This window comes from Acanthochromis polyacanthus, chromosome 9 (assembly GCF_021347895.1).
Source record: "Acanthochromis polyacanthus isolate Apoly-LR-REF ecotype Palm Island chromosome 9, KAUST_Apoly_ChrSc, whole genome shotgun sequence".
Lineage (NCBI taxonomy): Eukaryota > Metazoa > Chordata > Actinopteri > Pomacentridae > Acanthochromis > Acanthochromis polyacanthus.
The window spans coordinates 6103489-6115528 of record NC_067121.1 but is presented as its reverse complement, the minus strand read 5'-3'; the positions used below and the strand labels follow the sequence as shown (position 1 = coordinate 6115528).

The 12040-nt window shown below is 37.7% G+C and overlaps 1 protein-coding gene across 6 annotated transcripts in view; it reads left to right on the top strand.

Moving 5' to 3' along the window:
• The window catches only part of rasal2 (RAS protein activator like 2), a 108779-nt gene that overhangs the window by 59132 nt on the left and 37607 nt on the right, over positions 1–12040 (top strand). Inside the window, exon 2 of one of the 6 annotated variants that reach the window (XM_051952981.1) lies at positions 10897–10921. The exons of the other annotated variants lie outside the window; for them this stretch is intronic. Within the exon in view, the coding sequence (XP_051808941.1) occupies positions 10897–10921 (25 nt within the window). The remainder of the gene's footprint in view (positions 1–10896; positions 10922–12040) is intronic. 6 annotated transcript variants of the gene reach the window in all.

The following is a 12040-nucleotide window of genomic DNA, read 5'->3' as shown; positions in this document are numbered from 1 at the left end:
GACTTGTTAGCTTTTACACAACATTTTGCTGGTTTCAATCCTGAATTTTCTGTTGTTGTATTTAGTTTAAATACTGTGGCTCATACTGGATCTAAGTTATTTGCTGGTTTTGTAGTTAGGCGGTGATTATTGTTGGTTATCGGAGTTTGCTGTTGGTTTAAATTTGAATTTATTCAAACTTCAAATTTTACTCGATGAGTTACTGGTTTAAAACAGGATTTATTACTGGAATTATATATATAAATTATTCTGAGTTTGTTTTTAAAAACTAGATTTTTACTGTTTGAATTCGAGATCAAAACATAAATAGTTTATTTACTTTTTTTTTTTTTTTAGCTCAAACCATCAATGTCGTACAGTTTCCCAGTCCGTATACCGGTCCTTCTCAATACAAAGATTTTTTAACCCAAATTAGATATACAAACTTTGACCAATTTTTTTGATCAATAAACTGCAGCTTTATTGACCAATAATTGATAAATTGATAACGAGGTAAACTAAAGCTCCTCTTGTATTGTTTAATCTGGTCCTCATCCATTAACCGGTACAATAGTCTCTGTCATGGTGCCCTTTTACTACCTGAACTCCCACAATGCTCTCTGCTTGCCAACATAAACTACCTGTGATCTTAATGAGCCTCCTCTGGTCTCGGCACCACCTGGTGGATCAAGCAGGTACTACATCTGATCTTCAATACATTATCTGACTGTTTTCTGCGTTATGGATGAATAAATGTATATTTTTTTGTTCAAAACGCCGCCTAATCAGAAATTTTGCACCATTCAGGGGTAAACTGACATGTTCTTTCAGAGATAATAATCAGTATTTAGAACTGACATACATTGGTAGTTAAATTTGCAGCAGGAAAACACAAATTCCAGCACAAACTTGATTAAAAATGTCTTTGTGTTTTGTAGGTTATGTCTGTTATTTGTGACGTTTAACCGACCGACTCGAGATCACAGCTTTTGATGAACGAAGACATCCATTAAGTTTCAGTAAATAAACTTATCGATTCACAAAACTAAAAAAATAATTTTTCAAGAAATTCTCAATTATCGAAGTGCCTGAAACCAATCAGCGGGGCGCTGAAAATTCAAATTTGCCGGATAAACCCTGAACGTTTATTAAACATCTAAAATATTTTCAAAAATCTGTTGATCTTTCAGTCCCACCTCGTCTGTTATCTGAGGATTTTTACCGATTCCAGCTGATTCTCTGTGAGTTTATGACTAAACTTTATCCCGACCTGCTGGTAGTTGTGTCAGACTCTAGTTCTGGTCTTCTGGTTTACAAGGGGTTCCGGTCTTCAGATCTTCAGGTTGTTTTGGTCTTGTGCCCTTCAGGTCTTCTGGTTTACAGGGTCTTTGGGTCTTCTAGTTGTTAGGTTGTCAGGGTCTTCAGGTCTTCTGATATCTTGGTCTTCAGGTCTCCTGGTTTTCAAGGTCTTTAGGTCTTTAGATCTTCAGATCTTCAGGTCTTTAGGTTTTCAGGTCTTTAGGTTTTCAGGGTCTTTAGATCTTCAGGTCTTTAGATCTTCAGATCTTTAAGTCTTTAGGTTTTCAAGGTCTTCAGGTCTTCAGGTCTCCTGGTCTTCAGGTCCTCAGGTCTTCAGGTCCTCAGGTCTTCAGGTCTCCTGGTCTTCAGGTCTTCAGGTCCTCAGGTCTTCAGGTCCTCAGGTCTTCAGGTCCTCAGGTCTTCAGGTCTCCTGGTCTTCAGGTCTCCTGGTCTTTAGGTCTTTAAGTTTTCAGCATCTTCGGGTCTTCAGGTCTCCTGGTCTTCAGGTCCTCAGGTCTTCAGGTCTCCTGGTCTTCAGGTCTCCTGGTCTTTAGGTCTTCAGGTCCTCAGGTCTTCAGGTCTCCTGGTCTTCAGGTCTCCTGGTCTTCAGGTCTTCAGGTCTCCTGGTCTTTAGGTCTTTAAGTTTTCAGCATCTTCGGGTCTTCAGGTCTCCTGGTCTTCAGGTCCTCAGGTCTTCAGGTCTCCTGGTCTTCAGGTCTCCTGGTCTTCAGGTCTCCTGGTCTTTAGGTCTTCAGGTCCTCAGGTCTTCAGGTCTCCTGGTCTTCAGGTCTCCTGGTCTTCAGGTCTCCTGGTCTTTAGGTCTTCAGGTCTCCTGGTCTTCAGGTCTTTACGTTTTCAGCATCTTCAGGTCTTCTGGTCTTCAGGTCCTGGTCCTGTGAACCTGTTCCTTCCAGCTCCGTGCACTCGGCTGCTAATCCTCCATTATTAACGGCTGTGTGACAGTTAGCCTACATCCAGCTGTCCTGGTCCAGATATAATTAGATCATTGTGTCCCAAATTTGTCTAACATCACTCCTTTGTGTGTCGATGAACACATTGTGACGTGGACTTGTCTCTTCAGGACTCAGGTTCCTGCTGGACTCGTCTCTTTAGGACTCTGGTTCCTGCTGGACTCGTCTCTTCAGGACTCTGGTTCCTGCTGGACTCGTCTCTTCAGGACTCTGGTTCCTGCTGGATTCGGGTCAGTTCGACCTTCCAGTTGAGGCCTTGCTGCAGAGCTCTCTGGTCTCCTCAGGCCTCCAGCGAGCGTCTAATGGACTCCGTGGACGTGATTCGTCTCTCTGCAGATAAACGAGGATGGCGTCCTTGTCGTGATTGTTTCTGGATGAGGGACTGACCCAGGATCAGATCCATCAGGGTCTAACCCCTTTCTGCCGTCGCTGCTCTGGGCCTGTTTCCACCTCGTTTCTCTATTTAAAGCTTCCAGCTTCCAAACGTCGCAGGAACTCATTTAATGACTTCAGACTGTTAAATATAGAAACAGAAATCACTGCATTTATTCATCATACAGCTCATTCAAAAAAATCTACAAAATGACCCCCTTTATCTGTAAAAAAAATAATGCATTTTTTGCAGTTTTTAACTGTTTATTTACTGTTATTTCACAGATTCATTCATTGTTACATTACAGTTAAAATAAATAATAATTACCTGTCAACCAAAAACAAAACCCAAAACAGATCAATGTTTATTTATTACAGGTAATTACTTATAAAATCTCAGAAAAATGAATTAATAAAAATTAAACGATATTCTTTTACATTGTGTGACTTAAAAATATTGTTTTACTGAATTAAATCAATTAAAATGTCATAATTTTACAGATTTATGCCATTATTATTATTTTTAAAATTAGTATTAATAACCGTTATTATTGTACAAATATATATATATATATATATATATATATATATATATATATATATATATATATTTTTTTTTTTACATGTTCCTGGCTTCTACCTTTTTTTCTACAAAAACACCAAGTTTGGGGTTAATATTTTAATGTGAAGCTCTTTGCTGGAATAAAAATAGAAGATTAAAATTATTTAGTTGAGTAAAACATAGTAAAATTAGCAATAATGTTCTTTACTACTGAAATTTGACTGTATTTCAGTAGGAAACAGGATAAATCCAATTATATACTCTTAAAGGAACTTTCTGAAGTCTCAGTAGCTGCTTTGGTTGTAAAATCTACACTTTTCTTCTGATTTAAAGGTGCAAAAATGATTCGTTTTTGTAATTTTAGAACAATTGTGCATCATTTTGGACAATTTCCAAGTCAGAATAGCAAAAAATTGAACTTTTTCTGCCATAATAGTCACACATCAAATTCTACTGATGTTAGAGGCCTTAAAGGTTGATAAAATGTCGACCAAAGACTGTATTTTAATGGTAAACATGGATTAATTCATATGTATGCACTTACAGGAACATTCTTAGGCCACATTAACACCCTTGTTGGAAGATTTTGCACTTCCCCCCCCCATTTTTAAAGGACAAAAATGATTCATGATTGTCATTTTGGACAAGTTTGAGGTCAAAATAGCAAAAAAATGGAATTTTGTCTCGTCAAACTTGTCGCACATCAGATTCTTCTAATGTTAGAGGACTTTAAAGTTGGTGAAATGTCGTCCAAAGTCTCTATTTTTAGTAGAAAAAATGGATCCATCCATTTATCTACACTTACAGGAAATTTCTAGAGCTTCAGTGCCACCTTAATTTTCACGTGAAGCTCTCAGTTGCAGTACAAATAAATAAAGATGCTTTAATTCTGCTCCTGTAAACTTCTAATTTCACGTATTTGCAGTTTATAAATCACTGCATTCGTCTGATAATTTGCCCACACATCAGAAACAGAAGCAGTAAATCAGATTATTGTGAGAAAACACCTTTATTTAGTTTCCTTTTAGAGACTGGAGTTGTTCAGGTTATTGGTAAACTGGAGCGTCTGTCGGTCGTACTGGTAATGAATTCAGAGGAATGTGGAGTGAAGTGAGAGGAGGCGGCTGCAAACAGAACTGGTTTCATTCTGTCAAAAGGAATTCTTTGGATATTTGCTGCGTGACAACAGCACAACGTTTTGTTTTCTTTAGTTTTTTTTTAATGGCTTGACTATAAAGTAGATGTTTAGATGTTCGACTCACGTTTTCCTGCCAGAAGATTCAGGTTCAGGAGGTTAAAAGATCATTTCTAGATGTTTTCTGGTTACATGAAGTTAGTTTGTTCCACTGGATTGATGTTTAACCTTTTAAAGATGATTAAATCTGGATTGTTTCTGCTCTAAATGGACCCTAAAATCACAAATTCACCATAAAGAACTGGCAGTATGAGCTCCATCTGACCGTTTTTATTCACTTTAACACATTCTCCTGTAAAAATACACTAGAGCAGGTGCAATTTTACTGTTGTTACTGTAATAAATCACAAGATATCGATGCTGAAAGTTGGTTATGGAAAAGAAATGATGCTGAACAATGAACAGATTCAATCTTTAGGTTGTAAAATGTATTTGATTCCAGTTTTTACCAGAGCTCAAATGTGTTTTTCAGCTCTGAAAATGTGGATTTTACTGCATTTTTACAGTGTTATTATCGTAAATTGGTAATTTCAGTACAATTAATATATAATATATTAAAGAGTTGAACACAACAAAAGGATAAGACAAATTACCCTACCCTTGTTGAAAGATTTTGCAATTTTCCATTTTTTAAGGAAAAAATTGATTCATTATTGTCATTTTGGACAACTTTGAGGTCAAAATATAAAAAAAAATAGAACTTTGTCTTGCTCAACTCTCCACAGATCAGATTCTACTGATGTTAGAGCCTCAAAAGGTGGTGAAATGTCGACCAGAGTCTATATTTTACTAGAAATATGGATCTATCCTTTTATACAGAATTACAGGAACTTTATGGAGCCACATTAACACCCTTGTTGGAATATTTGGCAGTTTCTTTCTGTTTTTAAGGGTAATTCTGGACAATTTTTTGTCAATATATCTAAAAACTGGAACTTTGTCTGATCAAACTTTCCACAGATCAGATTCTAGTGATGTTAGAGGACTTAAAAGTTGGTGAAATTTCAAGCAAAGACTATTTTAGTAGAAATATTCATCCGTTCGTGCACATCCACTTCCTGGAGCCTCAATCCCACCTTTGATTGAAGATTTTGCACCATTTTTCCATTTTCAAGGCTTTATAATTGAAACATTAGCCTCTGTTGGATCATTTTAGTCATTTAGATCTGCTGTAAACTCTTCCATCTGTGTTCTCACCAAACTTCATGGCTGCAGGAGTTTTATTTCTGGTGATGTTGGACTTTTAAAATGTCTTCAAGGTCAGATTTGGCTCAGAGAGTGAAAATACAAGGTGTGAAAACATCAGAAACTCTTGATTTTGGGTCCAAAATGATAAATAATGAGTAAATTGTGAGACAGTGGAGCCATATTTATGTGCAGTGACTCAGTCTAACCCTGAATTTTTGCTGAAAGCCGTTTTTCCGTCCGTTGAGGCTTCAGACATCCGACACAAAGACTCTTTGTTACCTGAACGTCAGGTGTGTCGGCTCCTCAATGAACCCGAGTTCCACCGGCCTCCCACATTCTCAGCATTCCCTCCGCTGACATCACGCCTCCCATTCATGTTCCGTTCGGAGCTCCGCCCACATTTAAGGTGGAAATACCTGCAGAAACGCTGTAGGACCAGCAGCCACGTTTTCCGTTGACCTCATTCTCATTTAGCAGCTTTTATACCCTGAAGAATCACTGCTTCGTCTTTTTACCGACCAGATTTAAACCTTCACACATTTTCATTTCAGATTTTTCTTTTATAGTTTATCTTTGTTGCCACATTTGACTGAATTTAGTGTTTTTAACCCTCATATCGTCCTGCGGGTCAAATTGAATCGTTTTAAATTTTGAAAATGTGGGGAAAAAAATCTTTTTTCACAGTGAAACTTCTGATGTCCACATTTTCAACATTTTGGGGAAATCTTTCAACATTGTTCTTAAAGAAAATATTAAAACTTTTACTGATAGATATGTAATCACTTTAGATATTTTTAGGATTTTTTGGGAAGATTTTTACTAATTTTTGGAAAAATATTTACAAGAATTTTCTTGTCATATTTGGGGGAATTGAGTTTTTTTGTAAATAAAACTTTTAAGGGAAACTTTTAAGAAATTACTGGAATTTTCCTCCTGAAGGTTTTGCGAGTTTTCAGAAATTTGGGAATTTTTTTTGCTGAATTTTTGGATTTTTTTCAGACAAGGAAACAATATTTTTGGTGCCCGTAAATGAAGACAACAGGAGGGTTAATATGAGTCTGGTAATCCAAAAATATCAACTTTAGTCTTAACATATGGAAAATATTAGATTTTTTAGTATGTTTTAATTTAAAAAAAGAAGCAATTGAGTTTGTAATTTGTCTCTAAGTTTTTAAAAATCATGTAAACAAACTGATATATAAAAGTTTAAAATCCTAAAAATGAATAAATATTATTAGTTTTACCAGGACTGATGTTGATTCTAAACTCTAATACAGTGAAAATAAAAAATAGTATTAATATATACTATGGTTTTTGCTTTTTTTGTTGTTTTGTTGACATTTTTGTCTTTATGGCTCTTTTTTGACTTTTTTTTTTTTTTAAATTGGTGCCAAAGGATTAAGTAGAAAAAAGATTTTTTTAAGCAAAACGTCAACGTTCATACGTGTTTTTTTTAATTTACGGCTCCGACACTAAAGATCAGGGTTGAAGGATTTGAAGGAAAATATCTACTTGTAATTTCATTTGATTTAGAATAATGTTTCTTAAAGTCAAGATTGAGTTTAACAAGTTAAAAACACGAGAAGGTTATACGTTTTCTTTTTTCCTGTCGCATTTTAACTCACCGGTGGATCATTTTTTCAAATGTCCATGTGAAAGAAAGTGAGGTGTCCCTACTACAGATATTTAACTCTCTCCATGTTTCCTCTCCAGACTTTTCCTCTCTGCTCTGCTCATCATCAGTAGAAAGATGTTTCACCAAGCTGAACCTCTCTGCTCTGTAGAAACACTGCCTGCAGTTCAACCTAAAATATTCTGATTTCTTTTGTGTTGTTGTTCATCACGTTGTGGCTTCTCAGTTGCTCTAATGAATTTTTTTATTAGTTTTTTTTAACAGAATCTGGTGCAAACTTAATTTTTTGGTGAATTTTCATTTGGGACGTGTCGATTTTTAAAATTTTAGACTAAGGCCCTTTTTACACGAGGACGCTTGCAGGTAAAAACGTCAAAATATTTCAATAAAACACTCTATCGTTTATACGAGGACGTGTTTTGGGGGCTTAAAAACGCAAAAATTTGAAACCGGCCTCCAGAGTGGAAAAGTTGAAAACTCCTCTCCGTTACGTTTCCGTCTAAACAGCAAAACGCAAAACTTTGCCGAAAAGGAAGGAAGTAAACAAAGATGTATTTGTGGCTTTGTAGTCCAAAGTGGTTCGAAGCAGTAGTTCGACCTCTTCGTCTGTCCAAACAAAGTTCTTCTTACTAGTCGCCATCTGACATTTACCGCGGCGGAGATCCAAAAAGGGAGATAGTACGCATGCACGTAGACATGGCAGAGTTTTATCACAGCGCCACCTAGCTGCCTGGCATGCATATCCAATCGAATTCCGCACACTATAGAGTCACCGTATATACGCAGATTTCCTTCAAAACCACTCGTCTAAACGTGAAATAAAAAGTGAAGACAAGACGCCACTTTTGCGTTTTCTGTTAAGATGGTCCTCGTATAAACGTAGCCTCAAATTTAGTTAATTTTGCTGATGATGCATTCCAGGACCATCAGAAAATTGAAAAATCAACTATTATTTAAATTTTTACAGTTTCTGGCTGATGAATGGAGTCATTTTGATGATTCTTTTTAAAAAGAATAACATCCTTTTAAACCATCCAGTGGAGTTTTGGTTCCAGTCAGTTAAACTTTCGGTCAGACGCTGCTTCACGTCTTAAATTATTGCCTCTGGGATTTCAGCTCCTTTCCTGTGTGTGGATGTAGATGAACTTTGTAGCTGTTTGGTTTCCTGACCTGAACCTACAGCAGCTCGTGTTGTTTTAACTCTGCTGTTCTCTGCCTCGACGCTGCTTCACAGTTTTCACCGTTTTGACAGACCTCCAGCTGCTGATTGTTTTAAACGCCTCTCACCTCTCAGATTTAAACCAGTCAGCCAGCTGTGAGCAGACAGATGTTTGGCTGGAGCTCGGGGAGTCAGCTGTGATTTTTTAAAGTCATCCACAGCAGCAGAACAGAGACATCCATTTGTTCTGGTCAACATTTATTCTCTGAAGATGCTGGGAGTGTTTTAAACCCGTCCAGCAGCTGATGGATGAGTTTCTGGTGACGTCCTTTCAGCTCGTCGAACTGTTTCTGCTCTCAGACGGATTTTTAGCAGCCTTTCTCCCACGAGTGTTTCTGGGAAACTCAATAACGACAAACCGGCACGCGAGTCGTTTTCACCCAAAGCAGAGGTGGTCGTCGGCCTTCAGCTGTTAGAGACGGCCAGGAATTAGTCTCAGCCGCTCAGTTTGACTCGTTTTAACCCAGCTGAGCAGAATCTCGTCACCAATCAGAGGAAGCCGTCGTCTGAAACCCGTCTCAGACCGACGACGTCCAGACTGAACCTCCGCTGGTCCCTGGTCAGACTCTGAAGGTCAAACTGTCTCTGGTGGATCCACTGAGACGAGCGATTGCTCCAAAGCCTCGTCTGATCGATACCTCGTTAGCCGCAGAACCTGAGCAGACTGGAGATCACAGAGAGACGGGTGTCGGTTTGATTCCTTCTGGAAGGCGTTATCTTATTATTGAATCTGTGTCTTTTTTTAGTTGTTTTTCTTCTGGTTCTTGTCATTTTGTGTCTTGTTTTAGTTGTTTTTCTTCTGGTTTCGGTTTATTGAACAGACGCTAACTTCTGGGAGTTTTATTTCTTTAAGGGTGACATGGGCGCCATGTATTGGTAATTAGGAACGACGTATAGCTGATATTTGGACCTGATAATAAACATTAAATGTAATGTTTTAGCAGCATATGATAACAGAGAACTTCATTAATAACTAGATTTTTTCATTAATAAGCTTGAATATAACTGAAGATGTAAAATAGAAATGTTCCTGGTTAAATTATCTCCCGTTTTTTTAATATTTCACTGTTTTATCAGTTTTATTGCCCTCTAAGGTCCAGATTTTAAAGCTTTATTAGTTATTGTTTTCCAGCCTCCTGACTTAACCGCTAGCCGTTAGCGTAGCATTAGCTGCTTTGAGAGAAGCTAACTTCCTGGTTTGAGTTTCTTGTTCAGTTTTTGAGACATTTCAGAGACCACAGAGTGAAACAGACAGAAAGAGAAGGCTGATCAGACCTGAAGTATTTAATTTATCAATAATCGTTCAATAAAAACAAATACAGATACTGATAGTCGGTTAAAAAAAGACAACAAAATGTTTTTAAAAATACAATAAATCATCAGGGAAGACAAACAAAATATTGAAAAGATAATAAAATGTTTAGAATAAGACGCAAAACATTTTTAAAAACACAATAAAACGTTTAAATATACAGTAAAACACCAGAAAAGACAACAACAGAACAATACAATAGAAAATAAAAGAGATATGAAAACATTTTTTAAGAAGAGTAAAGCATCAGAAAAGAGAAAACTGTTGAAAAGACAGAACAAGAATGAAATACAATAATAAAACCGACAATTCAACTTTTTTTAAGAAATGTAAAAAGACAATAAAATGTTAAAAAAGACAATTAAACATTAAATAAATGATAAAACATCAGAAAACAGAAAATATTTAAAAAGTCAAACATCAAAAATCTAAGAGAGCGGACGATTTTTTAAAAAAAAGGAGAAACATTGTTAAAAGACAATAAAATGTTAAAAAAAAATACAAAGCATAACAAAATGCAATAAATCACCAGAAAAGACGATGAACAATTAAAATAGACGAGAAAACATCAGAAAAGAGAAAATATTTAAAAATCTAAACACACAGAAAATGTAATAATAAATAAAGACAATAAAACATGTTAATTAAACAGTGTCCTGAGGAGGATGTGAGGGTTTTTTTATCTCGTTTAGACTTCATTTAGATCCTGATAAACTGAAATCTGAACAGTTTTCCTCCTCGGCTGTGATTCGCTGCTCATCTGACGCCGCTCACCGGAGCTGCTTCGTCCCACATCCAACTTATTTATCCTGAGAGCGCCGCGATGGATGCAGCTCCAGGAAGAAGAGAAGAAGAAGAAGAGGAGGAAGAGGGAGGCTTTAACTGAGCTGCTGCAGAGAGAGAGAAGAGGAAGAGGGGAGGTAGAGAGGAGATAGAGGGGAGGAAGAGGGGGAGACAGAGGGAGAGCGTCTGCAGAGAAGAAAGAGAAGCAGAGGAGGCGAGCTGCAGTCGGAGGGATTGATTGAATAAATGCGGTAAAACCTCGGAGGGTAGAATTACTGCTGAGGGGGGAGACGGGGGAGGATGCAGCTTCATAACCTCATTGGCTGACAGGTGGCGGCTGCTCCGGCCAATCCGGTCTGACGGTGTGTGTGTCCTCTCCTCAGATGATGGGGAACAGCTGCGACCGAGGTACCGTCTCCGCATGTTTCTGTCATGCGACCGTCCGCCGCATGCCGCCGCAACTCAGAGGGAAAAGAGCAGCAGTGAGGGCCGGCCAGCTGCTGCTCTTTTCCCGGACGGGGGGGACGCGGGGGGGGGGGGAGGCAGGCAGGGAGGGAGGGTGGGGTGCATGAAAGTTTGTCGGCTGCTCCCTCGCAGCGCTGCATCCTCCTGCATCCTCCTGCAGCTGGAACCCGATCCGCTCTGTGTGGATGAATGCTGACTCCTGCTGCATGCTGCATTCGCTGTCCGCTGCCAGCGTCAGACTTTCCTGTTGCATGTTGGACGCTGCTCTGCTGCTGCTGATAATGCGACGTCTTGTCCATCCCCAGCTGTGCATCGGGTGATAAAACCGGTGACGTTTAGCATCCAAAAGATGGATCTGAATGAATCTTTGATTTAACCGCTGATAAAGTTCAACACGAACTCCAGACAAAAAGTTTTACATCTAGTTTTTGTCTTTTTATATCTTGTTTTTGTCATTTTGCACCTCGCTTTTGTTGTTTTGTGTTTTGTTTTTGTGATTTTGTTTCTTTTTTTAGTTGTTTTGCATCTGGTTTTTGTCATTTTGTGTCGTTTTTGTCATTTTGTCTCGTGTCTTTCTAATTGTTTTACATTTAGTTTTTGTCATTTTATGTCTTATGTTTGTCATTTTCCAACCTCTCTTTTGTAATTTTGTCTTTTGTTTTTGTAGTTTTGTGTCTTTTTTAGTTGTTTTGCATCTTTTTTTTGTCATTTTGTGTCTTCTTGTTGTTGCTTTCTGTGGTGTTTTTGTTGTTTTGCATCAGTTTTTTTCATTTTGTGTCTTTTTTGTCATTTTGTGTCCTTTTTTTAGTTGTTTCGCATCTGATTTTTGTCATTTTGTATTTTGTTTTTGTTGTTTTTCTGTCTCTTTGTAGTATGTGGTTTGTTTCCACATACAACAGATATTTATCTATTTCCATGTTTTCTCTCCATACTCTTCCTCTCTACTCTGCTAATCTTCAGTAGAAAGATGTTTCTCCATGCTGAATGGATCTCCAACAGCTTGCTCCTCTGTTCACGGTTTCTGAGCCATGCTGACTTTATTTTATTCATCCAGTTTGAGCA